We start from the raw sequence: 17,797 nt of genomic DNA, 5'->3' as shown, positions 1-17,797 counted from the left end.
CCTTCTCCCTTCCCCATTTCATCATTCCTGTTTGCTCCACTGCTGTACTAGTCTCTCCATCAATGCCCCTAGCCAGTTTTCTTTAACCACCTCCTTCTGCTGTGCTGTACAAATTCTAGCTCAATAGCATCGATGTGTAAGTTATGTGCAAAAACTGGAGAAAGGGGAGGCAGGAGGCTTACCGCATATTCTTCTGGTGTAACCTTAAGAACATCAAATACCACAGCATCAAAGCTTTTCTTCAGTTCAGAACCTTTGTCACTTAATGATTCGGAACTGCTACTTTTCTGTTAAATTGAAAGAAAATGCAGCCATTTTAATACTGTCTCACAGTCAGTGCCACAGAAACTCCACTGGCATTAAACTGAAAACTGAAAACAGTGGGTCGACAAACACGGTAGAAAAACCGGGTACAACACGCTGCTTAGTTGGAAGAGCACCAGATAAAGGCTCAGACAACTGAAAAATCTAATCTCTTTAAATTTCTAGGTTCTTACATGAGTCATTTTCTTGTCTGTCAGTTTCCGCATCCTGACATCCTATCATTTCTTACAGAAATAAAAGATTTTAACAAGTTCTGTGATTCTCAAATGGGGTAAAGGCAAGTTAGGGGAGAAGAATACCTCTGTTTATAATTTTTAAACTATAGTTTTAAAGAAAAATACAAATTATTTTCATAACCTAAATCATAAAACATTCAGAACTTCATTAACTAAGTAATCCGATCGTATTTGTTAAGTGATGTCTGTCTGCAATAGTACAATTGATACTATTCTTCCTATTATACTACAAAGTTAACAGTTTTCTGTTTTAAGGTTACTATTTTAAGTTTGAATTTGCTGTTATTACATATAAAACAATAGGTGGCTTTTGGCTCTGAAAAGTTTATTTCTGTTCAATTTCCACTTCATCTGTACCACGAGATAAAAATGTACTCTGCCTCAGTTGGCTGAAATCAGAGCATCATTGCTATAAGAACATATTAGATCATGCTCTATTAAATAGTGGCTACAGTTAATGGCACAAAAAAATTCACCAAATTTCAGTTGCCAATGTATAAATATGTATGTCAAACTACCAGCTGTTATCCATCAGTTTTGAACACTTGTCATTATGCCTCATTTTTATGTTTTCTCTCACTTTCATTAGCAGCTAAGTATCAAAATCATTTCAAAAGAAAGGATCTGCCATTAATTTGGGAAAATTCTCAACCATTACTACTTCAAATATTTCTTCTGCCCCCTTCTCTTCTCCTTCTGGTTTCCATTACGTGTATGTTACACCCTCTGTCATTGTCACAGTCCTTGGATATTCTACTCCATTTTTTTAATTCTATTTTCTCTCTGCATTTTAGTTTCGGATGTTTCTACTGACATATCTTCAAGATTACTAATTCTTTCGCTGACTGACTACTGGCCACCAGTCTACTGGTGAGCCAAAGTCATTCTCCATTTTGGTCACCAAGTTTTTGATTTCTAATAGTTTCTTTCAGTATTCCTGCTTACATTGTCCATCTGTTTTTACAAGTTGTCCATTTTTTTCCATTAGAGCCCTTAGCATTATTAATCATGGTTATTTTAATTATCCAGAGAGAATTCCAAAACTCTGCCATATCTGACCTGAGTCTGGCTCTTGTACCTGCTTTGTCTGTCCAGACTACGTCTTTTTCTTACCTTTTAGCATTCCTTGTAATTTTATGAAAACCAGACATGATGTACTGGGTAATAGGAACTGAGAGGTAAACAGGTCTTCAGTACAAGGATTTATGTTTCTATAGGTAGGAGTTATGCTGTGTTTACTGTTTATTGTACTTGATGTGTCTACTCTTCAATTCTTCTAGTGTCCTTCTTTTTGTCTTTGGGTTTCCCTAGAAACTCCTTCTTAGATAGAATCTGTGTCTTGCAGTTCCTTCTGCTATAATCCTTCACTATTATACAGGAGCCCTGTTGATGTGGTGGTGAAGTACGGGTGGGGGGGGCAGTATTCTATAAGGTCTTTTTGTGAGCCTATGCCCTTGGGCTGTGACCTCAAGTACTTCTCAGTACCCCACCACCACTGCTGATCCCTGAGAAAATGAGAAAGAAAGGCGGGAGGGGGCTAGTGTTGGGTATTTCTCTTGCCCCAAGTAGGTCTCTGGTAAAGGAGTTTCCCTTGAGGTCGGGGGAGAAGAGAATACACTGGGTATAATTCAGAATGGTTATTTTCCCCTCCCCCTGCTAGAAGCAGGAGGGTATTTTTCTCTGATCTTCACTGTGAGAACCTGGTAGAGCTTCTGGAGGTAAAACACTAAAGTGGGGGTTGGGAGAACCCAAGACTGGGCCTTCAGGAGTTTCTAACTTCAAGCTAGTTGCTAGTCTACACAATGCCTCCAGCAATTTGTCAACTACAGCTTAAGTTTTTCTACCCGTTTCTGGCTAGAGTGATTTATACTCTTGGTAAATTAATTTCCTATTTGCCTCTCTCCAGTTTTGGGGTCATCAATGTCAGTTTGCTCTGTGACATCAATTTTCTGAGAGAGCTAAGAAGAGTTCCTGATTTTCAGTTTGTTCGTTTTTTTTTCATGTTGTGAGGACAGGAGTGATGAATTCCAACCTCTACATATCTAGCAGAAACCCAACGTCCCATAATCATTTTTCCTAACAGCATTTTATTTCGTGTGTTTATTCTCTGTAATTCTGATTATAGTATGTCAACATCATTATTTTATATCCCAAGACTAATTTAGAAATTTACTTATAATGTCAAACATTCAAACAGACATCAGTTACTGCCCCAATAACCAAATACATTCTGTCAAGTAGAGACATTAATTTTAAACATAACTTGGCAATTTTCTCCAAGTTTTTAACTCACTCAAGACAAGTTAGCAGCAAATCATAAAGGCAATTTTATTGCTTATCAAAACAAGTAATCACTTTCCTTTTTTCCTCCTTACAAGCCATTAGAGGAGAAGCTTAAGAAATTAAGAGGGATATCTATCTGCTTCCCCAATACCAATAAAGAAGTTGGTACTGATAAGCTACACAGTATTTAAGTATAACGTCCACTAAGGGAAGAGTAGTAATTCTATATTCAAGACAAGATTAAAACCACTGACACCTTTCAATATCTGGAAAAGAAAAATTTCACTGCAACTCTTCTGATCTCAGAAGCTTTGGTACAGGTTAACTATAAAGGTACTAAGACAGGGAAGTCAATCACCCAGATCAAGTATTTTATCCATTTAATAAGCTTCTCAGATTTATGGGATCTTTGCATTTTGTTATATTAATAGATCTCTATTTTAAGAAAAGGCAAAAAATATGTATTTTTAAATTTTACTTTCTTACCACAGTGTAGAACAATTTAAAAGACAGCCTTTTCCACTTACCATATGCTAAACTATATTACTCCGAGGCCTGATGTAATTCATTCACTTTTAGGGCAGATTTTTTTTTTTTTTTTTTTTACAGTAAAATGATCTATTTTATATAACAAATAATTGTGTACTGTTTCCTGCAATATTAGACCAAATGTTTCAGGGTATATAGTTATAAATATCATATATATATATATATATATATATATATATATACACACACACACATATATATATATATACATATACACTTAACATATTCAAAAATATGGTTATAAAAACACCCATATATGATATATTATATGTATGTAATATAAACATATATACAAACATATAATAATATAATCCCTGTCTCAAGGAGGAATTAAAGTGATATACACTTATTGAAAAAAATTATTTTAAAAGTGGGATTTTTTTAAGTGATGGTTTCAAAATAGGAAACCTCTTATCTTTTGAGGGGATCAGGAAGAGACTTTACTGAAAGTATAACACTTGAAATAGGTTTTGAAAGACAGATAAAATGTATTTTTTTTGTGCAGTGAGAGGGAGAGGCACACTGGAGTGAGAAGAGAAATTCCATGTAGAAAAACTAATACAGACAAGGCTGTAACCAAAGTAGGAAAAGAATGGTTTATACAAACATCAGCAAGATGTAGTATTCTTCCATTAGAATGAAATTTCAAGTTGATAATTATCAGGAGTTAAGTCTATTAAAAAGAAAATTTAGAGCCATTATGAGGAAAGTCTTAAATAAAAGGTTTAGGGTCATTTGCATTTAATTAACAGGCAATGGGGAACCATGGACAATCTGGGGATACAAAAAAGCTTAAGAGCTGTATTTTAAGAACATTAAGGTTGAATTATAGTCAAACGGACCCAAAATAGCAGAGAATGGAAGTGCAAGACCGAGCTAAAAGCCTGCTGCAATAATCTAGACAAGAAATAATGACCAAACTCAGATGGTGCTGGTCGAAATAAGGAGAAAAGGGCCGGATCCTAGAGAGGAGGAGTGCGGGACAGGCTCTACAACAGCTGCCAAGTGTCTGCATCTCCTGGCGCTCACATCCTGTGGAGCTCCCTCCACCTGAGTGTGGGCAGCACTGTGACCTGTTTCTAACCAACAGAATGTGGCAGAGAGAATGGGGTATCACTTGCATGGTTACATTACAGAACTGGAACTTCTGTTCTGCTCCCATATTCTCCCTGCTGTGATGAGAAAATGGGTTGTGATACACAAAGGAGAAGTGAGTTAATGACAAATCTAAACATCAAACTTAGATGGCTAGGGAAATAGTGTTGATATAGACAGTGACGGGAAGTTGGTAATGCTATTAACAAAAGTCAGAGAAAGGGGTTGGACTATTTTCTTTACAGGTTGTAGAGCAGAATAGTAACAAGTAACTTGGATTTTGTTCATATTATACATAAAATGTCTGGTTCATCAGAAATGCTTAATGAAAATGCATATGAGGGAAGCAAGAGCTAGAGCTAGAAATACAGAAATCATCAACATAAGAAAAATAATCGAAACCACAGACTTAGAATATTTTCACTGACAGCAAGGCCTAAGTAACTGGCTGGGGCAAAATGGAGTTGAAGTTATTAAGCAACTTTGAGGCCAACGTGTTAAAAGGTCATAAACATTATTCTCATCCTCTGTAACAAGAGAAAAATAAAGGAGAAATAGAGGAGCTGGTTGCTAAGCTATTAAGGAAAGAAGGCAAGTACTCTAGATTTAAAGGTAAAGCAAAAAAGAAAAACTGTGAGGCACAAATAAAATCCCAACACATTAACTAGAGAGATGGGCATCAAGTTCAGTCTTCACTTCCGTCTTTACACTCTAAGCTACACCCCTTCCAACATTTCAGCCTAATGGTTTTTGATCTCCTTTAAGAGACTGGGAATCAAGGGATCTGGACAGTGTCAAAATTATGTGATTCTAAAAAAAAAAATCTTTTATTCTCACTTGTATTATTGTCCTCAAGGTTCATGCAATGTAAAAATACCCTAAAAAGACAGTCTACGTATGTATATATACATTCTATGTATCCTTTAAAACTAAACTCAAGGGGCGCCTTGGTGGCTCAGTCGATTAAGCGTCTGACTTCAGCTCAGGTCATGATCTCGCAGTCTGTGGGTTCAAGCCCTATGTCGGGCTCTGTGCTGACAATTCAGAATCTGGAGCCTGCTTCGGATTCTATGTCTTCCTCTCTCTCTATGCCCTTCCCCTCTCTCTCTGCCCTTCCCCTGCTCATGCGTGGTCTCTCTCTCTCTCTGTCTCTCTCTCAAAAATAAACATCAAAAAAATTTTTTTTAATTAAACCCAAGAAAAAGTTTTAAGTAATCATTTGTCACATACCTTAAGTGAATAAGGATTAACTGTTTCTAAGATGTATAGAACATATGAATGGAACAATTAAAACAGTTTGGGGGGGGGGGTGCCTCGGTGGTTCAGTTGGTTAAGCGTCTGACACTCGATCTCGGCTCAGGCCATGATCTCAAGGTTTGTAAGTTCAAGCCCACATCAGGCTCTAGGCTATCAGCACAGAGCCTGCTTGAATCCTGTCTCCTTCTCCCTCTGCCCCTCCCCCACTTGTGTGCGCCCTCCCTCTCCCTCCCTCTCTCTCTCAAATAAACATTTAAAAATAAAAAATAAAAGCTTTTCTCAAATTCTGAGTTAAATCTATGACCAACCATAATGCTTGAAAAATCAGAATGCCAGGTAAGAAACTCTACAGCTAAACTTCTAAAAATTCTTACCTCAGAAGCAGTAGCAGCAATATTAACATTGCTTGCCTGCCCGTTCATTAGGTCCATGCTTCCCACAACATCAGTCCTTGACACTACGTTAACAGTAACAGAAGACTGATTGCTTCATGTCCAAGGCCACAAATACATTATTATTCCTGTAAAAAATAAACAGAAAATGTTTATTCTATGTCTTACTGGACGTTTAAGAGAGCAAATCCATGCCTATCACCATGCCAAGAAATAAAACACTTCAACTTCAATGAAGTAAAGTTTTTTATTTTTATTTCAGTTAAGTCACTATATCCAGCTTGAGGACGATCCTGGATGCTATTTCCAAATGGTCAGAAACACCACATGGGCAATATTCGATACACGTTACCGTTATGTTCTTCATCCATAAAGTGGAAGTATAATTTTTCACTTAGTGTGAGAAAAATTCAAAAACCTTTTTTAGCTTTAAGTAAATAAAAAGTGTAAAACACCATGTGGCAAAGTAACACGTGGCAAAACTCAATACATTTTTTAGAGATCTGAAAGACATCTATAAATCAGCAATACTAAGTAAGTTTGTCATTGCTGATAAACTGGTTTACAAAGATGCAAGTAATTACAAATAAAAGATTACAGAACGTGTCATAAAAATACCACAATATACGTTTGTTTATTTGTATAGGGTTTTAAAGTTTACTGAATATCTTCAATCATTATCACTCTGACCTTCACAACTACCAATAGACTAAATTAAGGATGACATTATTATACTCACACAGCACAAAGAAACAGAGCTTCTGATGATGCAGGCTGGTAAATGAGGAGAGGCAAGAATAAAATTCGAGCCATCTAAAATTCTAGTCAAATATTATTTCCACAACATCACACTTCTTTCCACTTCACTGTAAGCCAGGATATTCACTTGAGCTTCGCATCCCTTTCCACAAGTAACTTGCTGTACAACACTGTGTCGGTAACTTCTGTCTAGGATGGAATTTCTTCCTCTCTATAAAATGACAGAGGCAAATGGACTCTAAGGCCCCTTTCTAACTTTGAATTTCAATGATCCTTTCTCATAAGAGAAATGATAAGTGTCTATAAGTTAGGTGTTTTAAATTACATTGGCTTTAAAAACTGAGTCTAAAATAACAATAATAGGGGCGCCTGGGTGGCGCAGTCGGTTAAGCGTCCGACTTCAGCCAGGTCACGATCTCGCGGTCCGTGAGTTCGAGCCCCGTGTCGGGCTCTGGGCTGATGGCTCGGAGCCTGGATCCTGTTTCCGATTCTGTGTCTCCCTCTCTCTCTGCCCCTCCCCCGTTCATGCTCTGTCTCTCTCTGTCCCAAAAATAAATAAAAAACGTTGAAAAATAAAATAAAATAAAATAAAATAACAATAATAATTCTCTTGATGCTAAGTTTCCTCTCTCCGGATAAGCAATAGAGGACAGTGATTTAGAAGCAGACTCTAGAACAAGACTGCCTAAGTATGAACCCAGAAAACTGTTAACTTTTCTGGGCTCAGTTTCCTTATCTATTAAACAAAGGTAACAGTAAGTGCCTATCTCACAGAGTTGTGATGAGGAGAAATGAATATATACAAAGCCCACACAACAGTGCTGACACGTGATAAGTGTGCAATTATGATGATGCAGACTTTGTCTACTTAATCCACACAAAGCTTAAGTTCCACAGTCTTTGAATTAAGACAAAAGCCTTAGAAATACATCTCTGGCAAAATACATGTTGGTGGGCATCTCCAAAATCCCAACTGAAAACACAGTGAATGAAAACATGCCTAAAATAGGTCTCCTGAATGTAGCAAAACATTTTGGTTTTCAAATGCTTAAAATGTACTGCTAGTTTGCATCCTTCAGTCATATCTTAAGACTATCTTCATTTCTTCAGATATATACTAAATACCTGCTAAGAGCAAAACGTGGTGCTAGACTTTTTTTAAATGAGAAAGATATTAGAAATAATGGGTTTTTAAAACCATTTAGAACCCACTTAGAAAAGTCAACGTGAAAGTGAACAGAGCACTGAAATACTTTCATTTCCTCCAATCTACAGCATTTCATTTTATAAGGTTCATTATTCTTATGCCACTATTAAGGATCAACTTTTATTTACACTGCCATATAAAATGAGCTTGATAATGCAAATTCTCTCTGAAGTAACATTCAGTTTGCAATAACATGTTTTCAGATAATTTCATTTCATTCCACAGTCTATGCATGAAGATTAATTTAGATATGAATCCGTAAGTCAAGAGTGCCCCCTAGTGTTAAAGAAAAAGATTTTAATTAAATTGTTACAGGAAATGTATTCAATCTACTCTTCAAATAGGTAATTTTTTTTACTATTATTTACTGAAAATGAAGTAATATAGACCAGAAATAAACATTACACATTTTTAAACTCTAACAGTAAAGAATCAAGTTTTCTCTGCCTGGTTTTAACTTTAAAAAAAGTACAGTAAAGCATACCTTAAAGAAACTATTTGTAAATGTACTACATATCAGTGTTATTTAATGCTGAAGTGAAGTTTAAGATCTCATATGATATCATACAAACATTAAATCCTTAGATACAAACTAAGTTTATGTTCTTAGTATGTATCTCAAAACCTTTCTGTGTTTTGCACACAGGAAAGTTCAAATTAAACAAGACAAATACATACTTTACTATTTAATTTTCCTAGAGCTACAAATGACACAATCATTCATAATTATTACCAACATCACAACAGCTCTCTTCTTAATTAAATTCATTCTGAAACTTCTAAAGACAGTTAATCTTTAAATTTAAATCTTTGGGTTTAATTCCCAAAACAGGTATATTGCTTCTTTCTAAGCAATTAAAATCCAAAAAGAAGGATATTGCTCTTTCCAAGCAATATAATACCCAAACAGGAAATCTGAAATGTGTAGATTTAGTTCCTTGCTTGAGGTCATGGAACTAAATTATTAAATTGCAGGCATGTTAGATGTGCAGGCACATCTCCTAAACACCCCACCTTCTCAATGGTATTCACACCAAGAAACCAGTACTTTTTAACTAAATGAACAAAGGATTAAAATCAAAGTGTCAACTTCTCACTAATGAATCTCATTTCACAAAGCAGATACATATTCTTTTCTAAAGTAAGTTATGCTATCATCATTAGGAATATTATGCGAAAGACATTTAATACTTCTATAAAACATATCCTCAAAGAGTTAAGCAACTATAAGGGAAATGGTAGTGAAACAATTAATTAGAGCATTTTCTTTGGGAACATTTAGACAATACAGAATTGATATGCTCATATACTCTGGCTTAAAATCTCAGTCCTAGAAATTCATCTCATAGAGAAAAAACTATACAGGTAAAGCTATTCAATAAAGCACAATTTACAATAGTGAGAACCATTTTAATACCTTTGTATACAACCACATTAAGAAATTCCAATGGATAATAAGAAAGATGAAAACAGAAATGAAGGGCTCAACAAGAGAAACTAAACTTTCCTCAGGTGCCTAGATGGCTCAGTCAGGTAAGCGTCCGACTTCAGATCAGGTCATGATCTCACAGTTAGTAGGTTCAAGACCCACACCAGGCTCTGCTCTGACAACATGGAGCCTGCTTGGGATTCTCTCTCTGCCCATTCCCCACCCCCCACTCCTGACTCTCTCTCTCTCAAAATAAACTAAAAAAAAAAAAAGAAAAGAAAGAAACTAAACCTTCCTAGTATAATATTCTTAAAACTTTCATGAGAAAAAAAATGGGGTAAAATTAAAACACTGTAATTGCAGTTCAATATTTAACACTTGTTACAGCTTGCACTCATGGAAGGCCTGAAGATTTAAGGAGCCTGTATATCATGGCATGCAGGCAAGCTCACTTTCAGCATTTGTGATAGCTAAACTCCCACTGCCTTCTTTAATTTTTGATCTAAGAAAATGAGAGAGGAGTCTCAATTCCCCAGTACTTTGTTTCAACAATAAAGCCATTATTCTAGCAGAAGTTTACTAAAAACATGGTTGCCTCTTAAAACCATTTCCAGTGTAACACCAAGCAAGATTATCTTCGCTATTTGCCACCCTTGAAAAGTTCAAGCTTTTACAAAAGAAATTAAAAAGAAAAAAGTTCTCGTGTACATCCAGGGCTACAGGAGTCCCCAGTGCCTCCTGGAGAGAGATTTTCCTGTAAATCTGTGCTTCCACTGCTCTTTTGTCAAAATTCTAATGCCATCTTTTCACACTGGTTTATTTATGTATCTCTCCCTAATGAACTTTGAGTTCCTTGATATTAAAGACTCATATTTAAAACAAAACATGACAGAAAAATCATTATTTTCCATCTTTTCATTCAGGCACATGAACACAATACTTGACCCTCAACTACTTACTTTAGTAAGTATCTGTTAAAAGACTGAATCACTGAATAAAGCATTACTCACAGGATAATGTTATATCAATGTCCAATTACAGTATAGGGCGAATGGCAATCAGATAATACATACAATACTACACACATTTAAAAGAATATGATGAGGATTTCAATTTCCAGCAATACATCTGATAAACAATATAAAAATCTTTGTATGAATGAAATTTAGGAATTATAAGTTGAGTTTTGATTATCAGTTGGATAGAAAAGGCAACCAAGAGATGAGAACTGAGACACACACACTGTTCCCCACCCCACCCAACCACACCTTTACCTAGAATAAAGCCAGCCAGCCAGAATAGTCTACTCCTTCAATGATAAAATGTCTATTTAAAAAAAAAAAAAAAAAAAAAAAGGAAGAAAGAAAGAAAGTATACGGGTATAAGAAGATACAGAAACTTGTCTGTCTTGGCCTGAACTTAACACTGAAGCTAGAGAAGAGTGTCCACAAACTTGTCTACAAAATAAAAACCTGTAATCCTAGGCATACTCCAGCAGGTACAGAATTTGAATTTATATACTACCAGCACAGTTCAAGACCCTCAAGATGAGAAATCCACAAAAGTAGGTTCACAAGCCAGTGAGACTCCTGGAACCCCAGGCAAATGGAGGGAACAAAAAGACAATGAATGTGGGATTCCCACAAATAAAACCCCACTGGCAAGCTCAAGATAAAAATTTACCAACTGTATAAGCAAGCAACATGCTACAAGTAAAAGCAAGAAACACAACAGTTATTAGGATTACCTTCTGAGAACTTTAGATGAACACTTATCTGATAAAGGCTATAAAACAGGAAAGATTAAAATCAGCAGCCTTAAAAGAAGAAACTGAAAATGTTATGCAAAAAGCAACACAAACATTTGTTGGAAAACCAAATGTTTCTTAAAAAAAGAAAAATATAGTAGCTAGAGAATTAAGCATCAGATCAAACAAAACTGAAGAGAATTTGTGAAGCAGCGGAGAGAAAGGAAATTATACAAAAATTCTGTACAAAAGAATTATATGCAAAATGCACAGAGATCAAGAGAAATGAAAAATAGAATAATAAGATCTAGCACAGTCTATGAGAAGTTCCAGAGGAAGAGAAATAATAAAAGGCAATATTTAAAGAGATAAAGGCTGGGAAGTTCCCAGAATACGGGCAAGATACAAATTTCATGTTCAGGAATCACAAACCTTGAGCAAAGAAAGTAAAGAGTCATATTCTATATACATCATTCTAAACTGGAGAATATTTGTTTTAAAAGCAAGTGGAATAAGTCACTTTACTTACATATGAATAAAATTAAATGGAAAGCTTCTCAACAAAAACAATGCACACAGAAGAAAATAAAATATCTTCCAAGTGCTGAGAGAAAATAACTGTCAACCTAGAATTCCATACCCAGCTAAATTCTTATTCAAGAGAAGGCAAAATATACTTTTATACAAAGAACTTAGCACAAAATTAGTCCATATGGCAAGCAATTAAGGATGTAATACATGAAAAACTAATTTATTTCAAAGCAGAAATAATTATCTTAGTCATGACTGCTAATATGATTAATATTTTTAGATTACTGTCAAAACATTTAAGAGTTCAAAACTAACTTATTTAACTACTTTTAAAAACAATCATCTACTTTTATTTGCAAAAAAAAAGGAAAACTACTTCTCCTTTTATAGAAAATCCTATCGTTTGTTTTATATATTGGAATATACAAAACAGTACAACAATCACAATAAAACCTAATATCCAGGAGTGTTTATTACCTGGAAGGCTTGCTGAGAACTTTTTCATTACAAATTCACTGGATCATCAAAACAATTCTATGAAGTAATAACATTATACCCTATTTTTAGAGGGGAGGGGAGAGGAAAGGAGAGGTAACTTGCCCAAGCTTGCACAGTAGGGGCAGACAGCTGGATGGGAATTAAAAAGGGAGGACAGATGGGAAGGAAAAATCAAAAGACAAAAAAGACAGATGAGTTGATAAATGGATAGATAAAAAACAAACAAACAAACAAACAAACCCAGGACAGAGGCGGAGGGTGCGGAAGAGAGAAAGGAAGGGTCAAGGGGAGAAGGAATTGTAGGGAAACAAAATGAGGGAAGGAAGGAAACAGAAAAGAGAACCTAAAACGTTGTTCCTACTCTAAGTTCATAATATGACTAGAGGGGAAAAGAGCAGGAAATGAAATAAACAGAATGCTACTATCTGTTAAACTTCTATTCAGCTTCAAGAGTCACATGATTTCTACAGGAAGAAATAATGTTTAGGTTTATAAAGACAAGTTGAAGGTTCGGAAGACAGGAAAAGTAAAAACACCATAAACGAGAGTGCAAATTTAAAAGTGACGACCCAAGGGGCGCCTGGGTGGCTCAGCCGGTTAAGCGTCCGACTTCAGCTCAGGTCACGATCTCGCGGTCCGTGAGTTCGAGCCCCGCGTTGGGCTCTGGGCTGATGGCTCACAGCCTGGAGCCTGCTTCCGATTCTGTGTCTGCCTCTCTCTCTGCCCCTCCCCCGTTCATGCTCTGTCTCTCTCTGTCTCAAAAATAAATAAACGTTAAAAAAAAAAAAAAGTTTTAAAAGTGACGACCCAGAGAGGAGGTCCAGTGTGGAGTCCTGGCCTGCTTGCTCAGGAGAATTTTTGTGATGGACTCCAGAAAAGTTCTAAGAAGTCACAGGACCAGACTAGGGAGGGTCTCAGCTGTTGAATGGGGAAATTTAGACTGGAAGGGACAAGTAAGGAATCATGGAAGGTTTCTAAATAGGGAAGAAACCTTAGAAAAGTAAAACCAGTATTTCAGGGTTTACTATGCCAGAGGTGTGCCACAGGGTCTTAGGGAAGTTGAGTAGTAAACAACACTCTTCCATCTTTTGCCACAAACAGCAAAGCATATAAAGTGCTGTACAGACCCCTTCCCACCCAAGCTTTTCCCATCGCTGCTCTCGAGGACCCTCTCCTAGTCTTCAGCTGTGCAAACTCTCCCATAGTCACAACGTATCCCCTTCACTTCAATCATCTTTATCCTACCATCACCAGTTCCTAATTCAGAAGCCCTGATGCTATGGAAATGGCAATCTCAGATGGTATTTTAAAAAGTGAACAGAATTCATGTCAATTCATGAACAACACTCCTCCATAACTCCACCACCACTCCTGACCAAGGAGCAGAGAAAGCAGTTCAGTGGTAAAATCATGAGATATAGAATACCAATTCCAGGATTTTAACCAAGTGCATTATGCTAGGTAAGTATCAGTGAACTTTGGTTTCTTCACTTACAAATACGGGATGATAAAATATACCTCAGAGAGATTTTGTAAGAATTACAAAAAAAAATCACTCAGGAAAAACTCCATGCATCTAGAAATGGCATAGCATAATGGGAAGAACACAGATTTTAGAATCAGAAAGCCCTGGATTCAAATCCTGGTCTAGGGCACTACCAGCTAGCTGTAAGGCATTGGGCAAAGAACCTTGCTAATATTTAAGCAGAGGCACCAAGTCCATCCATCAGTGATGTGGAAAAAAAAAAAAAAAAAAAAAAAAAAAGGAGGAGGAGCACACCTCTAAGAGCCCCTCTACTTCTAAATTCCAGAAGCCTGTGAAAATTACAATATAAATCAATGGATTAAAAAGAGTAAACTATTCCTCTAAATAAAGAATTTCAAAAGTATATTTTAAGACATAAGTACACTGGAAAAGAAATTTACTAAATGATTAAAAACACTGTAAACATGTTGACTAATAACAACTGTATCTCTCAGGACAAAAAAAAAGATAAATCTACAAACAGTTTGCAATACTAAGCCACTGAATTTAATGAGGAGGAGTCCCTCAAGAGAGACACCTCTCAGCATGATGGCCAACTAACTTCTACATGTAAACTAAACACAAATGTCATAAATTATTTTATGAATTTATTCAAAAGTATACACCTTGAAATTATTCCATATATCGCTAGTAATGCAGAATAAGTGATAACAAATTCTAAGCTACAATTCATTCTTAATCAAAAGATGGCAAGCATCGTTTAAAACAACAGCAATCACATGGATAAGAACACACCAAACTGTAAGAAAAAAAGACAAGTTTTACATAAACTTCAATCACTGTAAGCCAATCACAATGACAGGTTTAGCAATTTTACACCACCAGGTTGCAAAAGAAAAAAACAGTTGAAAATGTCTAAATTAATCTACACATTTAGAAGTCTCACGTCAAAAGAACTAAATTGTTTTCCAGTAAGACTGCTAGATCACTTACCAAATTATTAAACACCTTTATATTTTTTCCAGGCATATATTTTACATACATACTCAAGATGTGTGACGATTATTTTCAAAACAAAGTAAACTAAGATCTTAAAAGGAAAAGGATAAAGATAGCAGAAAACTGTTTCACCTTTCTCAATGCCACCTTATTACCCTACCTCAAGAAGAGTGCGTATATTAAGGACAATGAAAAGAAACCAGCCCATTAAAAAAATGTTTTTAATGTTTATATTTAAAGAGAGAGAGAGAGAGCATGCACGTGTGCACAAGCAGGGGAGGGGCAGAGAGTGAGGGAGAGAGAGGGATCCCAAGCAGGCTCTGCGCTGTCAGCACAAAGCCTGACATGGGGTTTGAACCCATGAACTGTGAGATCGTGTCCTGAGCTGAAATTGGGCACTCAACTTGCCTCTGAGCCACCCACGCGCCCTAAGAAACTGGCCCATTTGATATATTTGTACTTCACCATTTATAAAATAGTAGCCTTTATTTCCCAAAGTGTAAAGAAAGACTTAAAAATAATGAAGCAACTTTAAAAAATTCACTAGGATTAAAATGATTCTACCTTAAGTCAATAGAGATTCTATACATAATAAGCCTTTCAGATGTAATTTTGTTGCATTTGTACTGAAGTGTAGAAGTAATGGAATGATCGATTAACTGACCCATATCTTACACAGAGAGTTTATATTTCCATTTACCTAACTGGCCCCAAACTAAATACTTGATGAGAGATTTTCAAATAAATGAGCATTAAAGGGGAAAATCTTAAGTAAATCTCTATCTCCAGTAAAGACTCCCTGATGATAATTTGCCAATTTGCCAAGTGATTCTAACACGTAAGAGCTCTGAGATCTTCCACGCAACCTGGCCCAAAATATAAATATAGGTTAACTAGAATTCAGATAACAGGAAGTTCCAAGCAAAAAGATAAACTGTGCTCCACATGTTTGTTTTGTATGTTTTTGGTTGTGGTGGGTGTGTATACATTTTAGCTAGAAGCTCTATTCAGAAAGTCAGCCCATAAAAGTCCATTTAACTCATAAAACGATGTATCTGGAATAAAACAAAAATCCCAACATACTGTACAGATTAACAAAACATGAAAACAATCCAGCTCAATCAGAAATAGCTTTATGTAACTGGCAGATGTGTGCCACTGCAGGCTCAGAAATGGTCAGAGAAAAGAACTCAGAACTCAGCCTGGTAGTATCAAACTGTGGAACAGACAGAACGGTAGGTCAAGGACTCCATGGTTGAAGTGAAAATTTCACATGCGCTAACAGTACAGCAGTGCTTCCCTCAAGCTGCAAGAAAAAAGAAAGAGCCTAGAAAGAAGAGCAATTAAATAGCCTGGACACTCAAGAGGTTCTTGTACCTGAAATGCTAGACTAAGTCAAACATCACAGAATAATCCATAGGCAAAGGATTATACCCCATGCAACACTGTAGCCACTAAAATATCACAGAAGAAAACTCAGTGATGTATAGGAAAATATTCACAGCATACTGCTAAGTGAATAAAGCAATTTACCAAACAGTATTTAAGGTATAATCCTTTTGTTTATCATGATCACTATTATGCTGTAGATCAGAGATTATACCAATATGCACTACAATGTAGCTATCTCCATGTTTCCAAGTCAATTTCTTCCTAACTTTGGCTTGCTTACATGTATATTTCAAAATTTCTACAAAGACATTATTTTAATTAGAAAAAAGTAACAAAACAGTGTTTTCCCACAGATTGCTTATTAGTTGCAAGAGGAAAATAAGTAACTACACTGTGTGAAGAAACAGGACGACACCCTGAGTGTGTGGATCAAAGTTGCCATTGCCAACCAGGAATGGAAAGACATCATGTGGTTCTGCCATGATACTCTGGGAAGGACACATCACTTATAAGTAGTTGAGCTGAGGATGCATAACCTGAATCTAATCTCAAGGAAATGGATAAAAATAAACTGAGGAACATTCTATGAATTCATTCTTTTAAAAATCTCACAGCACAAATAAAGGCTGAGGAACCAGTACAAATTTAAACTCAAGAGACAACTAAAGAGGCTGTACTGGAGGGCAGTAAATGATATTATTGGAACAATTCACAAAATTGAAATACTGACTATAGATTAAAGTACCGTATCAGTTTCCTGAATTTGATAACTGTGATGTGGTTACATAAAATAATAATTTTGTTAAGAAATACAATTGAAATATTAAGAGGTAAAGGGGCATGCAAACTATTTTCAAATATTTCAGAAAGACAGCATGTATATGTATGTGAGAAAGAGAAATAAATGATAAAGCAAATGGGGCAAAATGTTTTAAAAAACACTGGTGCCTTTTTGACTTCTATACACCTATAACTTTTCTGACAGTTTGAAATTATTTCAAAACATAAAGTGCAAGGGGGAATCCTGTTCATTCTCCTGAATTATACAGAAGCGCCTCAACTTAAAAACCTTTAATTTGCAAAATTTCATAGAAACTAAGCTACATATCCAATAAAAAGTACAACTCTTCCCACCAACAGATGGTGTTAGTGGTCAATTTTGACTTCAGAGCCAAAATGGTCTCATGAACAGTCTCTTAGAATTAAGCTGTATATGTTCACAAATATTTTTCTCATGCTAATACAAAGAATACACATGAATATTATTTAAGAGGTGGAAGATCTTTGGAGATCTCAACTTAGGGTACACTTCAAATCCCTTATTTTAATATTTGTCTCCCTTATCCCAGGGCAAGCCCTACCAAGCCGCCCCCACTCTTCATGAAAAACCATGGCTGTAGTAATTTACTAAAAAGTGATAGAAACTGTTGTATTCTTCACATGTTCAAGAATGAAAGAAGGGGAAGAAAACTGGAAGTAAAGAAAAAGAAAAGGAAGGGGGGGGGAGTAAGTTTACTTACTCACTGTTTTATCCCAATCCCCTGATTTTACAGAAGACAACAATCCCACGGGAGGTTATGTGATCCGGCCAGGCTCACTTAATCAGTTAATTG

At 35.9% G+C, this 17,797-nt stretch overlaps 1 protein-coding gene across 4 annotated transcripts in view; it reads right to left on the bottom strand.

Annotated features, from left to right (window-relative positions):
- RALGPS2 (Ral GEF with PH domain and SH3 binding motif 2) overlaps positions 1-17,797 on the bottom strand; it is a 169,515-nt gene that overhangs the window by 126,485 nt on the left and 25,233 nt on the right. For all 4 annotated transcript variants that reach the window (XM_049634021.1, XM_049634023.1, XM_049634024.1 and 1 more), the window contains exons 2-3: positions 6,119-6,264; positions 183-287 (exon numbers count right to left, since the gene is read on the bottom strand). In XM_049634021.1, the coding sequence (XP_049489978.1) occupies positions 183-287; positions 6,119-6,175 (162 nt within the window). In that variant the 5' untranslated portion in view covers positions 6,176-6,264. The remainder of the gene's footprint in view (positions 1-182; positions 288-6,118; positions 6,265-17,797) is intronic.

Source organism: Panthera uncia, chromosome F1 (assembly GCF_023721935.1).
Source record: "Panthera uncia isolate 11264 chromosome F1, Puncia_PCG_1.0, whole genome shotgun sequence".
In the NCBI taxonomy this organism is placed as follows: Eukaryota; Metazoa; Chordata; class Mammalia; order Carnivora; family Felidae; genus Panthera; species Panthera uncia.
Note: the sequence above shows the minus strand (reverse complement) of the source record. Positions and strands in the feature narration are given on the sequence as shown.